This window comes from Esox lucius, chromosome 20, assembly GCF_011004845.1.
Source record: "Esox lucius isolate fEsoLuc1 chromosome 20, fEsoLuc1.pri, whole genome shotgun sequence".
NCBI lineage: Eukaryota > Metazoa > Chordata > Actinopteri > Esociformes > Esocidae > Esox > Esox lucius.
In genome coordinates, this window is record NC_047588.1 from 26928056 (window position 1) to 26950951 (window position 22896).

At 43.1% G+C, this 22896-nt stretch overlaps 1 protein-coding gene across 2 annotated transcripts; it reads right to left on the reverse strand.

Annotated features, from left to right (window-relative positions):
* Window positions 1–83: 83 nt before the first annotated feature.
* On the reverse strand, window positions 84–16540 carry zyx (zyxin). Of its 2 annotated transcripts, none has more exons than XM_029115371.2 (10): window positions 16324–16540; window positions 8905–9173; window positions 6467–6735; window positions 6040–6135; window positions 4542–5093; window positions 4320–4461; window positions 3188–3357; window positions 2705–2883; window positions 2470–2590; window positions 84–2294 (listed from the first exon to the last, which is right to left on the reverse strand). In XM_029115371.2, exons 2-10 carry the CDS (start codon window positions 9158–9160, stop codon window positions 2184–2186), a joined length of 1896 nt encoding a protein of 631 aa, XP_028971204.2. In that variant the 5' UTR covers window positions 9161–9173; window positions 16324–16540; the 3' UTR covers window positions 84–2183. The 2 variants fall into 2 exon arrangements, with proteins under 2 accessions (XP_028971204.2, XP_028971205.2); XM_029115372.2 differs by lacking the exon at window positions 16324–16540 and adding an exon at window positions 15664–15983.
* Window positions 16541–22896: the final 6356 nt, after the last annotated feature.

Consider the following 22896-nt stretch of genomic DNA (forward strand, 5'->3'; position numbering starts at 1 on the left):
TCATGGAATAGGGTGAGGAAAAGGAAGAGGGACCAATACTGCTCCGACTTCTGAATTAACCAATGAATGCACAAAAAAAAGAATGTATTTGTATGAGTTTTATTTTGAATACAGTTTATTGAAAGAAGAGAAAGACATGTACTGGTTGGCATGTTTGGAACCGTAAACATATACACATTCACACGAATATAAAAGAGGAATTTATAAAATGAAAAAAAAAATGAAAAAACAAGGCAATCATTAAATAAATGCATAGGGAACAAAGTGGTGTTTCTAACGTATCAGCACCCAATTGGTCTCAAACTGATGACAACAGCATGGTCACATGTTAAATGAGTCATATCTAGGACAGATGTTAGGTTTGTCCTTGGTGTTGTGGCACTATGCTAGACTGAGGAATGTGCAGAAATTGGTGTTAGGGGGCCACAGCAGTCTGAACCGGTGTGGGGGGAATACTGTGGTGCCAAACACATCAAGTTTCACATAAATATCAGAGGGAAAAATAGTACTCAATCAAATACAGTACAGTGAGATTAGAAGCAGAGTAACTATAACTGATAGACATTAAAATACACTAAAATTAGTATTGAAAACAGTAGTATTAATTGGAATATGAGAAAATAACAATATGATGTATTACCACACACACAAAAAAACATAGAATAGTGAATTCCACCCCAAAGGCAGTGAGTTAAAGGTTTGATGCATGTGAGTGACCATTATTTGGGCCTGATATATGTTGAGACATATTACCAACACTGAAGTGCAGCTGACTGCGCTGACACTGTCTGCTGTGCTTTCATTTGATCTGGTACATAATACTGAAAACACTGAATCAGTTTTATAACAATTTTCAGGGCTGCAAATGCCCAAAATACTAAGCATTTCAGAATCCAGATGTTTAGTTAAAGCACTTGTAATTATCATTGTCAATAGACACATTATTATTTAGTGTGCAGGTGTGTTCAGAAAGCTAATGATACTACATGTATGAGATCTTATTAGTTCTATTGACCTTAAGGTAAACTAATGGAGTCGTGCATGGTCCTGAAGTAGTTTTTGAACATAACTACTGATGTAGGATCAGATGTCCCTTTAAATTAAGATTAGGGATGGTATTAGGGATATGACAATCTGATTCTAGATCTTTAGTTAAAGACACTTCTACTTAGAACACAGATGCTGTTCTATGCCATGCTGCCCTTGCTAAACTACAGTACTCTACTTATCATGAGATCATAGGAATGAATCAGTGCTTGCAAACGTTTAACCGATTTGTTCTTGCTAGCGTGCAACTGTATTATCGAATTATCTTAAAATGGCCTATTACACTTTCAATTCTTTTCACACAGAAATACTTTTTAAATTTCTATCTTATTTCTCCCTCATTCTGAGGACAACTGGCTGTAGATGTTACAACCCAATAAGCAATACACACACACACAAACACCAATATACAAGATCCACATTCAATATTCTTTTGCACTCAGTTTTTAGCCTTAGAAGAACTACATTTCCTACAGCACACTGCTCTGCTACCATCAAGGTGTGTGTTGACCTGTAGAAAGCACTCCCAAAAGGCAATTAAGCGACTTGTATGCTTGCAGGCACTACATCTCCCAAAGTGCTTTAGGATGCCACCAACCCACACACGTTCCACACTACAGGAGATGCAGGGGAACATGAATTGGTTTAATTCCTGGTGCACTGGGATCAGGGGGTTATACTGTTATGTCTTGGTAAAAGGTCACCAATAGGAACAGGTGCAGGACTAACCACCTCCACACCCAACCATAACCAGTACGGGGCAACATCTTACAAATCCACTTTCCCTTCCTAACACTGCAGCGCCATAGGCCTCGGAAAATAAGAAAGCTGGATGGTAAAAAGTAAAACCTTATCAAATCTTTTCCTGTTAGTGTAAAGTGGTGAATAGGCGTTAACACTTTGGGGTAGACGGGGCATCTCTCAATGCAGTACATTACCTCTGAACCAAGAGACAGGGAACAACCAGAAAGAGGACAGAGGGAAAACCTATCTGCATGCAAACATACTCTCAGGCACGCACGCACGCACGCACGCACGCACGGCCCTGCTGAAATGACAGAACGGCAGAAGCTGAATGGATCCTGTGCCTTGGATTTGGTTCATAGTTTGGTTTGAATAGTTGACGTATCCACCAATCACGCCTTGGCCTTGGCCCGCTGGGTGTGGCACTTCATGCACAGGATCTTGCCATCCAATGGGTAGCAGCCATCTGCATCAGCCTCTATGGAGAGGGGGCGGGAACAATCCTGCAAAAGTGAAGAGAGCGCGCGCAAGGCTTCAGGGTGTGCAGGGTGTCACGCCAACACGTTTCCATATTACATCCAGCTCATTTTTACACGACATACTGTCTTGTCCAAGCTTTGTAGTTCTGTTCTTTAAGTGTTCACAAAACTTTAGCTGTAGGATGTCTGTTGTCCTCACCTCACAGCGGTAGCACTTGAGGTGGAAGTTCTTCTCCAGGGCCACAACCCTCACGGTCTCCTCGCTGCCGGCATCGGGGACTATGGGCTCATTACAGCTCACACACAGGGGGGAGAAGCGCCTGCAGCCAGAGGGGGTTAGACGGCCATTAGGGCTCAGTACCACAGACCAGTCCCTCAGCGAGACGTCCAACACAGGGAGGGATGAACGGGTGCAGGGACGTCTCACGACATACCTGTGGTAATCTGGGACACAGTAGGGGTTGTTGTTGTCGTCCGTGATGAAGGGCGCCCCTTCCAGGCTGCAGGCACATGTGCAGCAGCGAAAACAATGGGCATGGAAGCACTGGCCCACGGCCTTCAACACGCGGTCGGTTATGCGCTCCCCGCAACGTGAACACACCGCCAGAGAACTCTGAGGGGACACACCAAAGTACACAGCACTCCGGTAACTTCCCCAAAACACCAGAAATCCTGTTTGGACCATTCTGAACTCTGTTTATACCCACACAATCCCGGGAATAAACCAGGAATCCTGTTTGGACCATTCTGAACTCTGTTTATACCCACACAATCCCGGGAATAAACCAGGAATTCGAGAAAATCTGTGAATTGATATGAAATACGTTGCAACCGCCCGGTTGGGTATATCTACTGGAGTGAGAGCCAGGAGGACTGAGGGCTCCTCCGGACCGGGAAGGGAAGGCGCGTGTACTTACAGTGTAGCAGTCCTCACACTGCGGAGCCCCGTCACGGTCGTAGAACTGCATGCCCTGCAGGGGGCGCTGGCAGCTCATACAGCAGAAACAGTCCGAGTGGAACAGTTGGTTCATGGCTTTAACTGCTGGCTGGGAACGAGACAGGGCCTCTCCACACTTTCCACACACATCTGTGTGTGTGAGAGAGAGAGAGAGAGAGAGAGAGAGAGAGAGAGAGAGAGAGAGAGAGAGAGACAGCGAGTGAGAGAGAGCAAAAGAGAGAGAGAGAAACACACACAGAGGGACATGGAAGAGAGAATCAAAGTGGTTGAAATGGACTGACAGAAACAGCCATATAATTACCACAGACGGCAGACTCTTGCTATTAGCCAAGGACACTGGTCAAATTACAACAGGGAGTTATTTAATATGAGTGTTGTGCAGGCTGGTCTGGGTATCCAGACATACGGAGTGTGGCAGTATGAAACAATGTAGGACTGTCAACCACACACGCTGCAGCATGTTTAGACTCAACACTCCAGGGACAGAGTGCCCCATCTGATATCTCAATGTCTCCATTTTGAACACTTCTCTGGGTTTAACAAACACCAGCCTTAGCCATTCCACCACTCGTTAACAAGCCTGATGTGTCCGTAGGTAGGGCTAACTGGTAGGATGACCTGGACCATGACCTGGACCATGACCAGGACCATGACACTGTGATAAAAAAGCCTTCCTCCCAACACATCCTGAGCAAGTTAATATGAAACAATGTACTAATGTAAGCAGGGCTTGAAAAGGCAAACAACGAAACTAAATCTGTTTGCTGTGTGACCAAGAGTTTTCTTTTCAGATCAGTGTACCAGGGGAAAAAAATCTTCAAGATTTTCTGTTTCACTGTAGAGAAAGAAGTGTCGGCAGATTAGATGGTCTCAAAGTTTCACTGTTACTCCAGAGAAAACGGCTTGTTTCTTGCGCGCGTGTGTGTTGAGGGATAATATGGAGATACGAAATCGGGGACAACAGTTGGTAACTGTAGTACGTGTCTGATGCACCTCTTTATACGCCCCATTAAAATCTGTCTAAAAAGAAATGGTGACCATATTATTTTCAGTTCTGCCACTGCCATCTGAAAGGGACATTAGTGACATGCCTGTAGGTGGAGAGGTGATGACCGGTGCGTGAGAATCCATGTCTTTGATGAATGCATGGGTCATTCTCTCCAGCTCCTCCACCTCCCTCATGGACAGAGGGACACCTCCACCTGGGACAGACACTGGGCCAGGGGGCGAGGGCTGGGGACACAAAATAACCAGATTTAACAGACGTAATACACATTAAAGTGTCCACACGCCCACTCACTCTCTTAACCTACCTTTGATGATTTCATTGGCTGGCTGTAAGAAGAAGGGGCTGATGGCATCGTTTTGGGCTGAGGGGAGGGTGCAGGTGGGGACGGGCTCACGGTCATCTGAGAACCTGTGGAAGAGGGCTTTGGGTGATTGACGGCTGGGGGAGCCACTGGGTTGGCTGGAGGGGCGGGAGGAGCTGAGGGAGCAGGAGGGAAGGAGCTGGCTCCATGGGAAGGCATAGGAGCAACTCCAAACGGAGCCGGAGCTTGGTTCTGGTTCTTCAAGCTCACAGGAGGCACCGATGTCCCTGTCTTCATCCCCCCAAAAGCCTTAGGGGCCACCACCGGGGCCTTAGCCAATGGCTGTGGTGTAGGGGCGGGAGCAGAAGCCGATGTAGAGCTGTCATTTGCCTGTCTGTTTGTCGATCTGAGTTTGAGCTCCTTGGCCCATGGTGCAGGAGGGGGCTTGTCTCCCATCTCTGGAGGGGGGAGGAAGGAAAGGTTGGGCTTGGGCGTGGTAGGAGGAGGTGCTGTAGGTTTAGCGGCAGGAGGAGGAGCAGAGTGCTGACTGGGCAACTGGAAAGACAAGAAAAGACAAGACACTGAAGAGAAAGGATTGAGCAACTGTTTTCCCACACTTTTCACAATGTTCAGCTGAGATGAATCCCAATGTATTGAGGCGAGTTGAACGTTTGAGGGGCGGACCGCTCTGTTTTAGTGTCCATCCACCACTGATCAGTCTGTCCTGAACCCTCATGCAGGGAAACTTGAGCTCATCAGTAGCATTTTGCCTTTCAGAAAATATCATGCGCTTGCTCCAACACTCCTCCTGGTCCGATCCAGGCCCGAGAGAAACACTCCATTTATGGGCCTGTCTCTGGGCCGCTGGCCGGGCCGGCAGTCTGGAGCACACGGACCGGACCGCGACGGAGGGAGCTGCTATGCATCATTCTGTATGTCTCCCTGTAACACTCCCTTGGTGTGCATCACGCGTACTCTGTTTGTGCGTGTTACTGTGGACATCGCCTGCCATGTGCGTTTTAACTCCTTCCGTCGTTAGGGGAGACTCACAGGCCCTTGACCTGCCTGACAACTTAGTCTACGATAAGTGACGGGACAACTGCTAATGCATTACCTCATTTCATAGCAGCACTGTGTCAGTCTACTAATCCAACATTCCAGAGCATGGGGACCACTGGAAACGTTTACTCATCCTAGATTAGTCAACCTGAACAGACAGCCCGCCGTGCTAGCCCAACTGTCTCTCCCTCACTCTGAGTCACCATTCCTTTTCTTGACTTCGGAGGCCCATACCTTCTCATCATTGTCCTCTCTCCTTTTATTTCTCTCCATATTCCATCATGTCTTACATCTGTTTTCCTTCCCCAGTCAAAGTCACTCCAATTCTTTCACACACACACTCAACTTGTTTCTACTGTAGCCATTGGTTTACTGACATTGTGGTCTAACAGAATGAAACAGTTAGGTCTGCATTTCCACCCCCCTCGGTTCTTCACTGTACCTTGGGGTTGAAGGGTCCTCTGGTCTCCATCTCAGACAGCAGATCAGTCAGGGAGTCAAGCTGTTTGTCAAAACTAGTCTGCTTCTGTACCAGACGCTGAGGAGAAACAGAGGAAGCAAAAGATGACACGCAGTCAAATGACAAATGTGTATTGAGAGGCTAAATCACTATTGGAAATATGACTGCAGACTCAGACTTTTACCTAAATCATACACAAAAATGTACACGATCAAACAGCATGGAACTAAATTTGCATGGGTGAAAACTTAAGCACTCAAATCAACTCAGGGAATGGACACACATGCTTATTGAAGACATCACTACATTAGATGAAGCGTGGATGACCGTTCTGGCCATCAAGTCTGAATGAAAACTACTATACTACTATTATTACAAACACAATTCTTGATTATTAAACCAGACTCACCTGAGGGTTCCCCAAGGCACTGGGAACACTGCTAGGAGCAGAGACTGGGAGAGGGGGAGGGGGTGGAGGAGGAGGAGGAGGAGACACAGAATGGGGGAGACAGGCATTCTCCTCAGACGGGGCAGGGGGAAGAGGTAGGTCATCCACTGCGGGAGGGGGAGGGGCAGGGAAAGCTGGGGGAGGGGCATCAGAAGCTGGGGGTGTAGTTGCACAATCCGGGGGAGGGGCTGGCAGCTCATCATCCAGTGGAGGAGGAGGGGGCGGGAAGTCTGATAGAAACAGGTAAGGGTGATTAGTTCAATCAAAGGTGTGGCAACTTTCTTAAATCCTGTCATTATTCACTCCATCCACCTTCTCCATGACAATACAGTTTTAACAAAGACAGTGAGCGTCGGCTGTAGACTTTTGGGGGCCCTAAGCACAATCGAAGGCCCCCATAGTGTTCAGAGGCCCTAAGCGGCCGCTTATGTCGTTAATGCCTGGAGCTGGCCCTGAAGACAGTGAAATATTTCTGCGACAAATTACACTTAAAAGCAAAGTTACAGTATGAGAAATTACAGGAGTGAGTTTTCATTTATCAGAGAAGGGCCCTGATGCAATGGGTCCAGTCTGCTGGATTGATAAAAAACCAGGTTCAAACTCAGAAACACAGCCAAACATGTTCTGCTGCAATAATAACAAAATTACAACATGTTTAATGTGTCTGTCACAAAATAAGGTACAAGTCAGGTCAGGAAAACTACCCCTCACTGTTATCATAACCCACACCATGGCAAGATATGAAAAAGACAGAAGTCATAAAACATCTTGAATTGTCCAAAAATGTCAGCTACCAAAGAATTATCTTACTTAAAAGGAAAAAGATTGTTCAGTTACAAATTCCTTCAGAGTTCCCAACAGCAGTTTTCTAAAACAAACTACCATGAAGGCCAAATGGTCAGAGCTACAGTCTTTTAACTTAGTAGTCTCCTGAACACAAAATATATCCATTAATATAATCCACAAATATTTTCACTATCGCTAATTCCTCAGCTTTTGTCTCAGGTTTTGTCGTAGAATAGTCGACCCTACCAACTCGTGCCAAAAAGAGAGGTAATAAAATGAGAAAAAAAATAAAAATAATTGAATACAATAAATTCAAAATTGTATTTAAAAATGCAGTTAACCTCAATAACGTTTTAGTATAAACAATTTGGCTAGATAGTTGAAAAACACTACAGTTGAATTATAAGATAACTCGCTGTGATGTTTTTGGGGAAACCTACATATCACAAAAGTCCATATTAATTTGCTAAACAGTCTATATGTTAACATAGTATGAATTGAAATTTAAAAGGGAAAATATATCTGAAGGTTACAATTGAATAAGATTGTCTGTAGACAAAGCAGGTATGACAAAGCAGGACAAAAAATCTTATTTTATTGAAACACCAATTAAGAGACAACGTTTTGTTTCTGAAAAAGATTATCGTCGCCAATCATTTTATGTTTTAATTCAGTATCCTACTCACGAGTGACTGCTCAAGACAATCTCAAACTCTTCAATAAATGGGCACAAATTTTAAAAATCAAAAGGGCGAAACTGTACCGATATCAAGTGGATGGCATTTCAAGGCAAAATGGAATACATTTCTAGAATTAAACCTTAGCAAGACGGAAATGAGTAGGCTACAACATGCAACCTAAAGGCTGTTGTTGAATGTGAATGCAGTTGAGGTTAAAGTGCAGAACATGTAAACATTAGTAATTAATATAGGCCAGCTTAGCTAGCTGTAACTGGCTACCTTAGTTTAACTACCTAGCTTCTCTAGACTTCTCCATTCAAAAAATAAATAAATAAATAACCACTTTCCTATCTGGCTTTTGTTTTCATTTGTAGTCATGCCAACCACCATAAAATTAAGAATATAATTTTTTTACAAGATTATTACGGCAATTCTTTCTATTGTGTGAGGCTGCAGATGATTATTCTGGCTATGACCAAATAACAGGCAGGTGCCACCAGCGTGGAGACCTGGTCCTTAGAAAAAACAATACAAATGTATCCAACAGGTATTTAACTTTACAGCAGGGATGAATATAAATTGCATGTACAGACATGGCATAAAAGTCCCCCTGGAGCCAGATAAGACATGACGGGTGTGTCCTAGCGCTGGAGGGCAAGGATTGAGATGCCAGGGTGGAGCGTCCCCCTGGAGGGTGGTTAGAGAATTGTAACAATCTGACTTTTTTTATTCTATTGCATTTTTCTTTTCATTGTAAAGCACATTGAATTGCTTCTATGTATGAATTGTGCTATATTAATAAACTTGTTAGCTTGCAGGGAAATTCACACCTCCCACATGGTCACAAACATAGCATTAAGGGGGATTCTGGGCCAGACTCTTGAAGATGAATGGTATTCATGCTTCCTGAATTTAAAACTAAAAATCTATTACCTGCACAGAGTGATGGTGGTGGTGGAGGCATCTCTCCAACTCGACCAATGACAGCAGTGCCGACACCACGTGTTGAGGATGCCAGTCCTGGGGGAGGAGAAGGGCCTTCTGGAGGCGATGTATCAGACTGGCTTTTGGGGCGTGGCGGGGCAACTGAGGCAAACTTCTTTGGTTGGTTGTAGAAGGAGGGTGTGGTGACTTTAAAGTTGAGGGAGGAGGTGACCATGAAGGGTTTACTGCTGCTGGAGTCCGCCATGTTGTCTCTGAATCTGAGGAGATTGAGATTAATAGGAGGAAGCCCAGTTATTTAAGGGAACATTGTGCAGAGCTTCTTAAACCAATCATAACCAAACCAAAGCTGTATGAGGTTATGAATTGGATCTGTAACAGATGACGTAGTACACAAAAAGACACCGTTCTTGGTGAGCTCCATCTGTCTGAAATGACACCAAAAAAAAAACTCCACAATGCATCTTTAATTAGAAAGATTAGAGGACAAACAGAATCCATTCCAAATCCATACAACTTTAATGAACTTTGTGGTGTAGAACATAAGCCAAGGGAGGCTGCCAATGGTTAGAGAACTGGCTGCGTTACAGAGGAGGTCTAGCAAACCTGGAGCCTGTAGAGGGATAACAGTGACTCAAGCTAAAATAAACCTTTGATGTAGAATGAACCAGGGTGCATTAGCTTATCTGAGGCGGGCACACAGCTATTGAAACAGTTGGGAAATATTTATCTCCGGTGAACAATGTAAGATACATTCAAAAAAAGAACAAAAACCGGCAGCCCAAATACAGGAGAGCCCGTAAAGCAAGAGAAAGTAAGCAAGGGGGCTCTGTAACTCAGGTTTAATATAGCGGTGACTAGGTCAGACCTGTGACGGTAAAGCCACGATAACACATTCATATGAGTTTGGTCCAACAGAGGGTTAACTGTACGAGCTAACTAAAATATTGACCTCACACATGTCTGTGGTTTAAAATGTGGATGTTACTTCAACGGCTCTATATGAGACTCCTCCCAGAGTCAGAATGTGTTCCCCATAACGCCCATGGCCCCGTAGGTAAACCCTGGTTAATAAAACAAATGCAGAGTTCTCTCTCAGTACCCCCGTCGCTTCCTCTCGTGCTGCTCTAACTTCACTGTAGGCCCACTCTGCACAGCACAGAATGCATGGATGGGGCCCAGCTGGCACTGGTTAAGACTAGAACTGATTTTGTCCATAACAACAAAGGGTTTTGTTGGACGACGGCGCTAGTAACATTTAGGAACCACTGCCTTGCAGCAAATAAATGGGTTTTCTAAGGTTTTTTGTTTGTTGTGGAGGAAAGAGAAGTGACCCGACATGAGTACATGCTGCGATGTGCCTTTATGATGCATGTGGATGATCACCTATCAAAGACGCGATCATTTACAACTTAAGACAGATGTCATGTCTTAAGATGTAATGTCAGTTTAAGAGTGAGTCATTTCAAATCTAATTTTTCCTGGTTTAAAATGGAGGTGGTTTCCTCATTACGTGTAGGCCTAGCTTTCGACTGACGGGGCTAGGCACAAGTTCTGACAAGCTAAAAATATAAACAAAAATATTCTGACTCAGGCCTCACCGCAGTCGATCTTGAAAACTCAGGAAGTTACTTTTTGTCGGTTAGGATCCTCTTTAAAACAGAATGCTTTCGATACCTCTCAAATAACACTTGCAAACATTAAGTCCTCTCCTTAAAACCCTGTTACAACATAAACAGGAATCCAAAAAGAGGAAGTTATCAAGGGCAATTCCAGTAATAAAGATATTGCATTTGCAGGCTAAACCTTAACTTAAATGTCTCATAAAAAAAAAAGAAAAAGGTAACCAAGTGTGTCCATTACTCCTTTAGAGGTGTGTATACTTAAGAAAACAGCCTTCTAAATATTGGAAAAGCCTAGTGGTTAGAGCATCTGACCAGTAACCAAAAGGTTGCTTTCAAGTTGTTTTGTTTTGATCAAGAGAGTTTTAACCTTAAATTGCACCCGTAAGATAACCAGAGTAAGACAAAACTATTCAAATTATTGGTTTTAGTGGTTAGATCAGCTTAAAGCATTGTAAAACATTTCTTGCATACCCCTTTTGTGAATTTCTCTCTTGCTTTCCCTTTCCTTCTCCACTAACCACATCAAAACCTCCCCCTTCTTTTGCTTCTCCCTTCCATTATTTCCCCTCCACCCAATGAAGGGGAAAAAGGGGAGAAAACAGAAGAAAACCTATCCAGCCATCAACTGTTCACTGGTCGGGTGTGAGTGGTTAACCCAATTCATTTCCACTCCCAGCCTCCACTCTCTACAGTTCAGCCAACCTTTCCCAGTATTTTATCATGTTACTCTTTTTGCAATAGATTCCTCCATTGTACCAATGAGTCTTAGAAGATTCTGGAACCCCGCAGTGTAATATTTTTTCCTATTGCCTGATGTGCATCCCAAAGTGGCTCAACATTATGTTTAGTTTTAGCATTAGGCAAAGTAACTATCCAGAGCAAAATGTTTCGCCTCGCCGGCTCAGGGATTTGACATATTGTGGTTGCTAGTCAGATGATCTAATTTCTAAGCAATCTGTTGACCGGTACCCAAGTCTGCATTAGTCAGACCCTGGTATTTGGATTTGACAGCTATTGTTGAGAAATCTTTATGGGGCAAGTAGAGCTAGGCCCATTTAGTCCACTGGTTGATTGACTGCTAAGCTCGGGGGTTGACCAAGATTTTTATAGGTGAGAAGCTACAGAGAACAGACGAAAGACCACTTGTGCTACATCAGGAGGATGCCTGAACCTCTTATATGGCCCTTGTTAGGCACATCTCATATTAAATAAGGTGAAGGGGATAATAAAGTGCAACATCAAAGATGCAGTCTGGGACATTTGTGAATAACAAACCTTTCTAAACCTCTCATTTTGGGTTGGATGTGTAATATGATATTTATATGTGAATAAACACTACCGTCATTCCTCAGTTTCATATATGGCATAATCCTCCATTTTCAGGACTTGTGTTAGCCTGACAGCAACACTTGTGCGTTCAGTGTCCAAAGACACATGAGCACATCTCATTTTATTTTTGGACGCCCAGGTTGACATTCACATGGAATTGCCCATTTGCACTCACAAGCCACTTCAAAGTGCAGTTACAAAAAGCACCAAACAGCTAAATCTGAACTTTTCTATTTTGCAAATGGATTTGAATAATGCAGAGAAGAAATTGATTAAATATTTAAAGATGGCTATGCCCCAAAGAGGACATCCCAATCTGGTTGCCCACCCTAGCACAATTTGTACTGTTAGCTTGTACTGCTGTAGGCTAGCTGCTAGAAATCACCTGTGGGACTAGGACAGGTGGAAAGAGCACACAAACAAAAGGACACAACTTAGTGCAATGCTCCACTGACAACGCTATGACCTCTCTCCGTGATGAGATAAATAGACTAGATCAGTCAGAGCAGACCTACCCATCAATATCCCCAGTCAGACACTAACTGGGTGCAGATAACTGGGTGCAGATAACTGGGCCCTATTGGTTATAGGGCTCTCATCTGAAATTGCTTAATCAGAGAGACTAAATAGTTAGCCGAAGAAAGCTTGGGGGAGAAAGCTGAACGTCACAAGATTGAGACATTGGTGAGTAATGGGTACTGCCATAAGCAATACGTACAAGCCATTGAAGCCATTATAGTGAACAGTGTTTCAACAACAGCCTATCCAATTTTGAAAACATTCCTCACAGATTCAATTGGGACCACAGACCTGGCTAGTGGTTTTATATGGTGAGGTCAGCTGTAGGCCTATTGCCAAACTCAACTGAAATGTGATCCGGAGAGGAGACCCTACGGTGAGGAGTCCAGTGATGTCATCATGGGCTGCTTTTTCCTCTGCAAAACTTGAGAAATGGTTCTTTGCATTATTACCCAATCATTTGTTCCATAGGGGATTTTTACATCCACTTCAAATAAGGGCTTTGTTTTTTTTTTTAAAGTGTACATTTCTTAAGGATAGGGTGACTGTTGTCAACACAGTTGCATGAATTCACTTTACACAAAAATGACTGGCTACATACAGGCTATTTTTTTTCACTCCTCCCCCATCCTTCCTACTGCTCCCTTTCACCCCCCCCCCCCCCATGACATCACCAGGGTCTGCATCTCATCATGGTAGCTAGTTTAGCAAGGGACATTATATAGAAGCTGAACCAATGTAAACCGTATATTTATTGTAAACAACAGCTAAGGGCTTATTGAGTTAACATGTATTCCCCATGGTCGATTAGTCATACCATACCAAAGCAGAATTAGAAGAATATTAAATGGGGAGACGATACGAGATGTAGTGCAAGGCCCGGAAATCGATTGAAAGAAACGTCCACCCAAAAAAGCATCGCTTTGAGTAAGTGAATGGATTAAGCTAAAACTAAACAGTCGTTATCGCAGCACACTTTATCAGCGGGTGTGGTCTACGAATGGCCACTGACAGGTTTCTCGTCTCCAACACTCAAAGCTGAGAATCATCAAAGATTGCAGATATATGACCTAAACCTATTGGCCAAGGCTGCCAATGCTGCAACATGGGGTGCAAAAGCTGGCTATTTCACAGAAGCGGAGTGTAAAAAAAAAAAAACAAGGCTCCATTGATCTCCAACACTTAACCTTACAGCCCAAAATCTAAAAGGAAGAACAAACTGAATCACTGGTTCTGACGTCAGTCATCTAGTGACTAGGTTACCCAGCTGTGGCAAGCATTTCATTGTTGTCCCTAGCTTGAAAGCATGTCAGTTTGTGTCTGTCTGGGGTAACTCGTGCAGTGATAATGCTACTAATTCAGTTTGATCTTATAGTTCAATAGCCATCCAGACGGGAGTATATCCTATTCATTGTCGGTGTAATATTAGCCCTGGCCTAATACCGAGGGAGTGCATGGGCAATGGATGAAAATAATTCTACACAGATCTTATAGCGGTCAAATAGAGAACAGTCACACCAACTAATGTAGGAAGTAGTATGACATGGTTAAATGACATGAACACCAATAAGATCGGACAAGTGGGCAGACAGGGGCCGGGGTAAGGGCAGACAGGGGCCGGGGTAAGGGCAGACAGGGGCCGGGGTAAGGAAGCAACACACAGGGATCAAGACTTGTTATGCATTAGGTTAGGCTATATGAGTAGCTTTTTCTATCAGTCTCTTTCATGATCAATCTACCCCTTGCCTTACTTGTCATGTTTAGCACGTGACTGAAGATTAAAACCAAATTCTAGTTAGTGCTTCAGTTTGGGGAAAACCACCCAGCATTGTAGCTCCCATGCAAGCTCTCCTCTCCAAGAGTGAAATACCTGGAAGCCTAAACAATAATGAAAAGATAATTCATGAACTTTTTCTATATTTGCAGTAATTCCCCTTTAAAATTTTAGGAAAAATAAATGAATCAAATTTAAATGGCAGATGTGTTAAATACCACCCTGTTAGATCCACTTGCTTTTAGGGTATTATTATTTTGGTGACAAGCTGTGTAAAGCATGTTTGAAACACCTGCTATTTAAAATACTTACTCTACTTGAACACATTTTAAATAATTACAAAACATGTGATATTGTATTTAAATCTGCTTCCCATTTAAATCTGCTTCCCGTGGGCGGTGTCCAATTTAAATGTAAACTACTCTAATGGGTTGAAGTTATCTAATGGTCCCAAAGCTGAAACCCAAAAAGAGGAATTCACCCACACCAGGAAACTAGGCTGTGAACTAGTCTCTTTAGCTCATTTCACTTCTTGTCACCCGGGGAATTTGTATGACAGCTAAATATATTGTTAACACTGCTTGAGGGAACCAAAAAACACAGTTCCATTATAATTAGGGGAAGACTGTCAGCCCATAGCCGCAACTGATACCAATAAACAGATCACCCCCTGCCCCCAAATCTTGTTTGGCATCAGCAAACTAAAGGGACACTCAACCCTGTCTCGAGAGGGACTACACCCAAAACCTATTCTAACCTTAACCCACCCTTAATCTTTTTCAGAGGGACTGCACCCAAAACCTATTCTAACCTTAACCCACCCCTAATCTTTTTCAGAGGGAAAAACATCCAAAACTGAGTTATGACAGTGAATTCATAGTAAGTAATTTGGTCACATATTCACACAGAGAAACAATGATCAAAGTCCTAATGTAGGGTTATAACAAGGGGATTATACTTTACTCACAGCACCAATCCCAGTCGGTCTTAATGTCATTTGTCTGCAGGGCTGGAAATAATCTACAGCACACAAACGTTTTAAATCCATAATCTCTTTCTCTATTTCAGTCAGTTCATTATTTGAACCATCTCGTAAAATAATGTCACAAAACAGCTGGGGTTAACCTGATTGATATCCATGCATTGCTGGGCACCATGAGTATCCCATTGCATTGGTGCCCCACCCACCTCTTGAAATGCTTTTGATTATCTACGGTCGATATCAGGGCTCAAAGGCAAATGAGAACAAACACGCACATAACTAATGTACAACATATCAATCATCAATTAATCATGGTACTTAATCACAGCTAGGTAAAGTGTGTTTGACTACTGTGTCAATCAGTGTGATATACCAAACTATGTATATTCTTTCGGCATGAAACAGTGTTCAAATTGTTTCAAAAAGGCCTGTTTGTGTAATACTTACATGTAAAGAACAAAGCAAGCGTTTTACATACACATACCGGATTGTTAGTTATATCAGGTGGCTTGTGAACTCACCTAAGGATATCCTTTTGCTGGCTAGCAGCTTCAGTTATAACGGTACTGTCTTCAACTAGCTAGTCAAGTTACCAAGCCAGGGAGGTAACACGGCGTAGCGTTACTTCCTCCGACAATTTCGACGACACGGTCTATGGTTCCAAAGCGACCACCTTTCTATTTGTTCTTCAACAACAGAACGATCAGTAACTTACATGAACGTTGTCATCAACCCTTCCATATTTTGTCTTAAAAGAACTGAGAGAATTCGCTTGCCAGGCAGCCAACTTTTCATCCAGTGCTGTACTTCCGGTTACAGCTTCCGCATTTTCCTTTGTCGTGAGTGAACGCCTCTCAAAGGATGTAAACGTGTAAATGCGTCCCTTGTGCAAGTTAAGTGGACCAAAAATCAGAGCCACCCAACATAGATGACTATCAGTACAACGAATCACTTTCTATAGATCATTCATACACAGGCTTAACTGTAGGAATAAAAAACGTTAACCTAATGTAATTAAAACATTTCCTTAGAAGTGATGAAGTTGAAATAGATTTCATAGAGATAACTTACGTGTATAATAGTTAATGGTGTAGGCTATGCAAAGAAAGACACCCCCTTAAATAGAAACTATCACTTATAATCTATCAATAACTCCTATAATCGGTGTAAACCCTTCTTACCTGTGTGCACTGTGCTGTTGGGAGAGCAGACGGTTACCCTCCCCTACTGTCTCTCTCTTCCTTTTCTCTTTCCCTTAGTCTGTAGATCCAACGGACACAGAAAGTGTGTTTGTTAACTTTCCTCTCCTGAGCCAGTGCCCCTACAGTTGGTGGACCCTCCCCCATCTTCCTCTCCTCCCCCTTCTCATTGGAAAAGGAATGACACCATCCTTCCAAACATGTTCTTTCTCGTTTGAATTTCTCTCAGGACGTGTATATTACTGTGTAAACACCCCCCCACCCCCCAGTGAAGATGTGTATTCATTTACCTCTGTACAGCAGTAGCCCCCCTCCCCCTTTTCACCCACTCCATGTATCCCTCTCACTCTCTCCCGCACTGGATTCTTGCAACATTCTTCATTCTATGACATCAACACTGCCTGCCTTTCCTTGTAAGGTCAGAGAGAGAGAGGGAGAGGGAACGAGAGAAAAGGCAGGGGAGGAGAGATAATGGAGGTAGAGGCTTGATTACAGACACTCAAATTGTTTCAGGGAGACAGCGAGAAACAAAAGCCACAGCAAACTGACATCAGAAAAAACATAACCGAACTACTCTGCTCACAGAAAAGGATATCACTGATCAGGAATTTGGATACACAACATTCCACACATTTATTCTTTGTTTCGTTGCACTCACTCTAAGACCTGTTCCTGTCCAGGTGTAAAAGAGATTACCATTCAGTTCAGCTCAGATACATATACAATTATTTCCTTGGCAAAGAACACATACGAGTGTAATGAAATGTGAACTCGTATTTCATTGGGGCTGTTATTCTACATTTCATTGAGTGAAAAACCAAATAAGGGCATGGATCTTCGAAGCCCCGTTCAAAGCAAACTGTTCGTACTCAAATGGTGATGTGAGTCAGTCTAGAGTGGATGACACCTCCACCTCTGCTAGCCATCTGACACAGCTGCTCGATCGAATGTATGCACACGTCATACACTTTTCACACACACACACACACACACACACACACACACACACACACACACACACTTTAGACCTGGGTATGGTCTTATCATACGACCAGGTGTGTTTGTGTTTGACAGCTGGTATAATGAAATGCACTTATTTTTTAACACACAACCCGGCAACTCTTCCGAGTGTTCCGCTTGGACAAGGCGACAAGCGACACTTTACCTTGTGCTTCGAACAGCCCAGGAGGATTCTGTATGATGACGTAGTGTTGCGTAACCCACTGCTGTTAATGATTTGTCCACGAACGACAGGGTGTGGTTACACGGGTCACAGATTGCCTATTGTCCATTATTAAAGGTTCCCAGGCCTTCTACACTTTTATTAGGAAAGAAAATGCAGTTTCAACCCGTGCTAGCATTCCATGGTCCTACTGGTGCAGGCCTGAGCAAAGGTGTGTCCCCCGCTTGCTTTTAGGGCATTACTGAATGGCCATGCCTGAAACAACAACACTGTCTCAATCATCAGCACTGTTAAGCAAGCACGTGAGCTATTCCATTGTTATCGTAGTTCAGGGATGGGATTAGAACATAGTTTGTGGTTAGCATGACAAGAATGAGATATTCTGTTTTTCAAGTGGATTTTTGTTTTTCCTGACCAGGAAATATACACAGTGAATTCCAAAAGTATTTGGACAGTGACACATTTTTGTGTGAGTTTAAAGGGTGGAAAATCTGTCCTGATTTTAATCAACCATTTAGAAATGACAAATTAAAACGCAAAGTCATGAATCATGATGAGACACTGACATCTTTCTGGTGCATTCACTAGTGATGCAAACAAACTCAAGCAAACAACTGCCGTGAAGCCAATTGTCCAAATACGTTTTGCACCCTAAAAGGAGGTGCTATGCATAAACCTTCTGTACTTTCTAAATGGTTTAACCAAAATGGGTGAAATACACTGAAGTCTCCACCTTAGCACCGTCATAATTGTCAAACCCAAATCCAAAGGGCTGGAAAACAGAGCCAACAAAACAATGTTTGCTGTCCAAATAACTCTGGAATTCACTGTATCCGTTGCTAAGGCCCAGAGTTCTTCCTGGTCAATCTGTGGGCCCTACAGGGAGTTTGTAGGTGGAGTCTGGCAGTGGTAGGACAGCTGTGGGGTCCTGCAGTCAGCATTGAGGCTAGGTTAAAACAACAGGAGACTATTAGAATCACAGCCAGACCAGCTGGAATGAACAGTCTACCCTCTCCCCTCCCTTTTGCCCTCTCTTCTTCTCTTTCCTCTCCCTCCACCTCTCTCTGTTTCCTTCTCCCACTGTCTCTCCTCAATCATTACCTGCTTATTCCAGCATATACGATCTACACCTAACCCCTCTTTCTTTCTTTCTTTCTTTCTTTCTTCCCTTCCTCTTGATCAATTTTTGATTCTCTCTTTTTTCTCTACAGCCCCCCCCCCGCACTCTAACTACTATTTATTACTTGTTCTTGCAGAGTTAATATCCTGATCTTGCTCTGCATCCATGTCTGATTCATGAAGTAAGGAGAGGGACACTCAAATACACTTTTTCTGCGATGCTGTCTGAGCTCTCTATGATATGCACAGCTTAACAATATCCCTGTACATTGGAAACATGAAAAACACTGGCATATTTCAACAACGTTAAATGCATTCTCCCAGTCTTACCACTTAGTGGAAAAACCCTCCTTGTGCCAACTGGCCCCCTTTCAGCAGCACAGGTGGTATGGTCAACATGGCTAACTCAATCTGCAGTTCATATTCTCCCCAGCAGATGTCACTGTGAACTTCTTCATGTTCACCATAGTTCAGGGCTATTTAACTCCAGTCCTTTTTATAAATGTGTTTTATAAAGCCCTTTTTACAACAGCTGTCACAAATTATACAGATATCCAGCATTAAACCCTAAAGAGCAAGAGGCAACAAAACATGAATACACAGTCTAGGAATAACTTCATAGTAGTGAAGAAACCTAGAGTTTCCAGAGTAGAGCTGGGCTGTACTGGGTGAAGATTATAAGATAAAATTAAATATTTTTTGGACACCAATATTTTGTATTTTCTGATGAACAACAGTTGAATAAATACAGATGGGCCGTGTCCAGAGTCTTTAGGCAGAATCCAGACGAGCTGCACCACCAGGTGGACAAGGACAGGAATGACCAGGTGGGCTGTGGGCAGTAACAGCAGGAGGCATCAGGCAGAAGCTCAGTCTGCAACACAACCAGGTGGACTTTGTATAGGGACAGCCAGGTGTTAGTCCTAAGGACCCAGTTCCCCCTAAAAGCCATAGAATTCCGAAGGACTCTGTCCACTTCTCCAAGCACCAGACCACCAAGGGAACACCCACAAACGGCAAACCAACCTGAGGCATGGCCAATTATAGCTCACATAGTTATTTCCCTTCACATGGGCATTAGGAATGGCATAGGTGAGCACAAGTAAACCAGTGACTCAGCTCTGCAGTAACACTGGAGAGAGGATATCCCAGTGGAGAGAGGGGAGTCGTCCAGATAATGACAGTAATGATGGTTCGTCAATCCAATGAATTTCCATGCTCATTCACACCCCAGTGTCACACTGCGTTCTTCACTCTGAAGAGATGATTCTTCACACTGAAGAGATGATTATTCTGTAAACACTTAAAGTTTGTGGCTGCATCTGGGTGGTGAGTTGGCAGATCATTCTATAATGATGGAGCTCTATGGGAGTGTTGTGAATGTAGTCTATGTGTTGTTGTGTACGGCAGGACCAATTCAGAGAGGTGCAGCCATGTGTAAAGAGTACTGGACTAACGTGATGTTTTGGAGCTATAGTCAAGATTCTAGCAGAATCTTATAATCAATTGGATTAAGTGCTGTATGAAGAGTACAATTTGCATTATTAATCTGGTGGTGCAAGTATGAAATGGTGATTGTCTGAAAGCTGTGGTATATGAAAGGTTTTCTGAACCCCAAGTCCAGGGACGGGAGTTGGGACTGAAGCATATTCCTCATTGATTGCGTTGGCACTTTCTTCATAGAATGGGAGTTACACTAATATCCATCAGCGATGTTTGCCATATAGCGGTTAGTACATACAGAGTGTTTTTTATTTCACTCTTACAAATTTAAAATGCTTCAGCTACCATCGATTACACAATCTGTGTAGAAGATGTTAAATGGACCCCAGGGGAGGCGGATCTGGGAGTTTCAGCCAGCCTGGGTTTGCTTTCAACGCAAGCTGTTCTGGTTACCTACAGGGAACTTGACCCCAATGGCTCAGATTATAATTTAGTTCACCTACTTAAAAACATTTTGTTTGTTATTTTGGTGTTTTTATAAACATTATGTTAGTGTCCCAAAGGCCGAGTAAACTTTTACTCAAGCGGTCCCAAGTGGAAGTAGTGCTTTGCCTGGCACTAAAACTTATGAGAAACTCTAGTATATGAGATCGTGTACCACAGCTATGACCAGGGTTGGGTGGGTTACTTTTTAAATGTAATCCGTAACAGTTATAAGATACCTGTCCACATTTGTAATCAGTAAGGTAACTTTTTGATTACTCAAACTCAGTAACGTAATCTGATTACTTTGAATTATTTAAAGTAATCATATTAAGAGGCATTGGAAAACAAATAGGAATAGTCTTTAACCAACGTTTTGCGGGATCAATCAATGTTAGAGTTTAAAATGTCGCATTTTACCTTGTGTTGTGTAGGCTACAGTGCCTTTGGAAATGGGTTTCTAAACCATTACTTCAGTATGATTGGGCTACATCTCTACATTACATGCTAAAGTCTGTCATCCCAATTAATCCATTATACCTCGATATTCCAGAATCTGACATTTTATCTGAACATAACCCAACATCTAATGATGCTTAGGCCTGTTCTGTTATTTGTGTTTTATTCATGTTTTTAATTGCTTCAAAACATTGTTGAAAAATAAATGGCAATTACTCGAAAAGGGGATTGACATTGTTGTATATAAAAATTAAGATATCCGTAGCTTGTTGCGCATAAATGAAATTTGCAGTAGTCTGATGATTTACTGCACAACCAACATTGTCAGAATGTTGCAGAAACCCCCGGTGTGCGAATGCACGCAACCGTGAACACCCGCATAGAAATGATATATACTGGAAGTATCCTTAAAAAACATTTAACCCTGACCCTAAACCTAATCCTGACCTTAACCCTATTCTATCTTTCACCCTCAGCTTAACCCCAACTCAAATAAAGCTTTTTTCAAATCAGAAATACACAAACATACAGACACACATAAACACATGTCTAGCTATATACATAAACATGTATTCCCTTGAATATAATACTCATATTTGTACTAATCTTAACTCTAACCCTTATTTAAACACGGCAGAGGTTTGAGAGAAGCAGCGCGAGTTAGAGAGAGCAGGGAGGAGATGGTGATGTAGAGTGAGAGGAGGGCAGTGTTAGAGAGGAATGGTGATCGATAGGAGGGTGCTTAGAGAGAAGTGGGAGGAGTTAGAGAGAGCAGGGAGGAGGATGGTGATGTAGAGTGAGAGGAGGGAAGTGTTAGAGAGGAATGGTGATCGATAGGAGGGTGCTTAGAGAGAAGTGGGAGGAGTTAGAGAGAGCAGGGAGGAGGATGGTGATGTAGAGTGAGAGGAGGGAAGTGTTAGAGAGGAATGGTGATCGATAGGAGGGTGCTTAGAGAGAAGTGGGAGGAGTTAGAGGCAAAAGACAGGGACGGCAATAGAGTGAGAGGAGGGACGAGTTACAGATGAATCATCCAAAATGAATGAACACACTGTCAAAAACATGAGAGCAGCCAAAACATGTACTTTCATCAGTTGATGGAGAGGAAGAGAGATGGAAGGTGATTCTCTTTTGATGTAACAAAGACTCATCTGTATTCAGGTGCAATTGATTCAACAGCAAAACAAACAACATATAACAGTCAGACTGACAGAAAAACAAGACAGTGAGAACCTTTTGCACACTGCTCTAAACAGAAACCACAGCACCCAAATAAAACTCATTACAGCTGTCACTCCACAGCAGATAAATAATGCTAACAGTTGCATATGTGAAACAGATTTGTTCTGTATGTTGCAGGGCCAGTGTTACTGTTTGACTCTTTTTGATACGTCCCCCACCTCTCTATGAATGTGCATGTGAGTAGGTGTGTGTTTGCGTGACTGACATCTTTGCGTGGGCACATGCGACTCAGGTAAAATGAATGTCAAGGCTGTTGTTCCCTCTGTGGTTCCCTCTTTGGTTCCCTCTGTGTTTCCTTCTGTGTTTCCCTCTTTGGTTCCCTCTGTGTTACCCTCTGTGGTTCCCTCTTTGGTTCCCTCTGTGTTACCCTCTGTGGTTCCCTCTTTGGTTCCCTCTGTGTTTCCCTCTGTGGTTCCCTCTGTTGTTCCCTCTGTGTTTCCCTCTTTGGTTCCCTCTGTGGTTCCCTCTGTGTTTCCCTCTTTGGTTCCCTCTGTTGTTCCCTCTGTGGATCTCTCTTTGGTTCCCTCTGTGGTTCCCTCGGTGGTTCCCTCTGTGTGCCTCATGCTGGCAGCAGCCATGTCTAAGTTCACGACACTGTAAAAGCCATGTGTGTGTATGTGTGTCTGTAT

Bases quoted from the DNA above. Each gene is read 5' to 3' on its own strand.
- zyx (XM_029115371.2), bottom strand. From the start codon at position 9,160: ATGGCGGACTCCAGCAGCAGTAAACCCTTCATGGTCACCTCCTCCCTC. The intron at 3,358-4,319 runs GCATGTCACTAA...TCACACACACAG, and splicing joins CATCACCTCTCCACCTACAG to ATGTGTGTGGAAAGTGTGGA. The intron at 2,295-2,469 runs GTGAGGACAACA...TCACTTTTGCAG, and splicing joins TCAAGTGCTACCGCTGTGAG to GATTGTTCCCGCCCCCTCTC.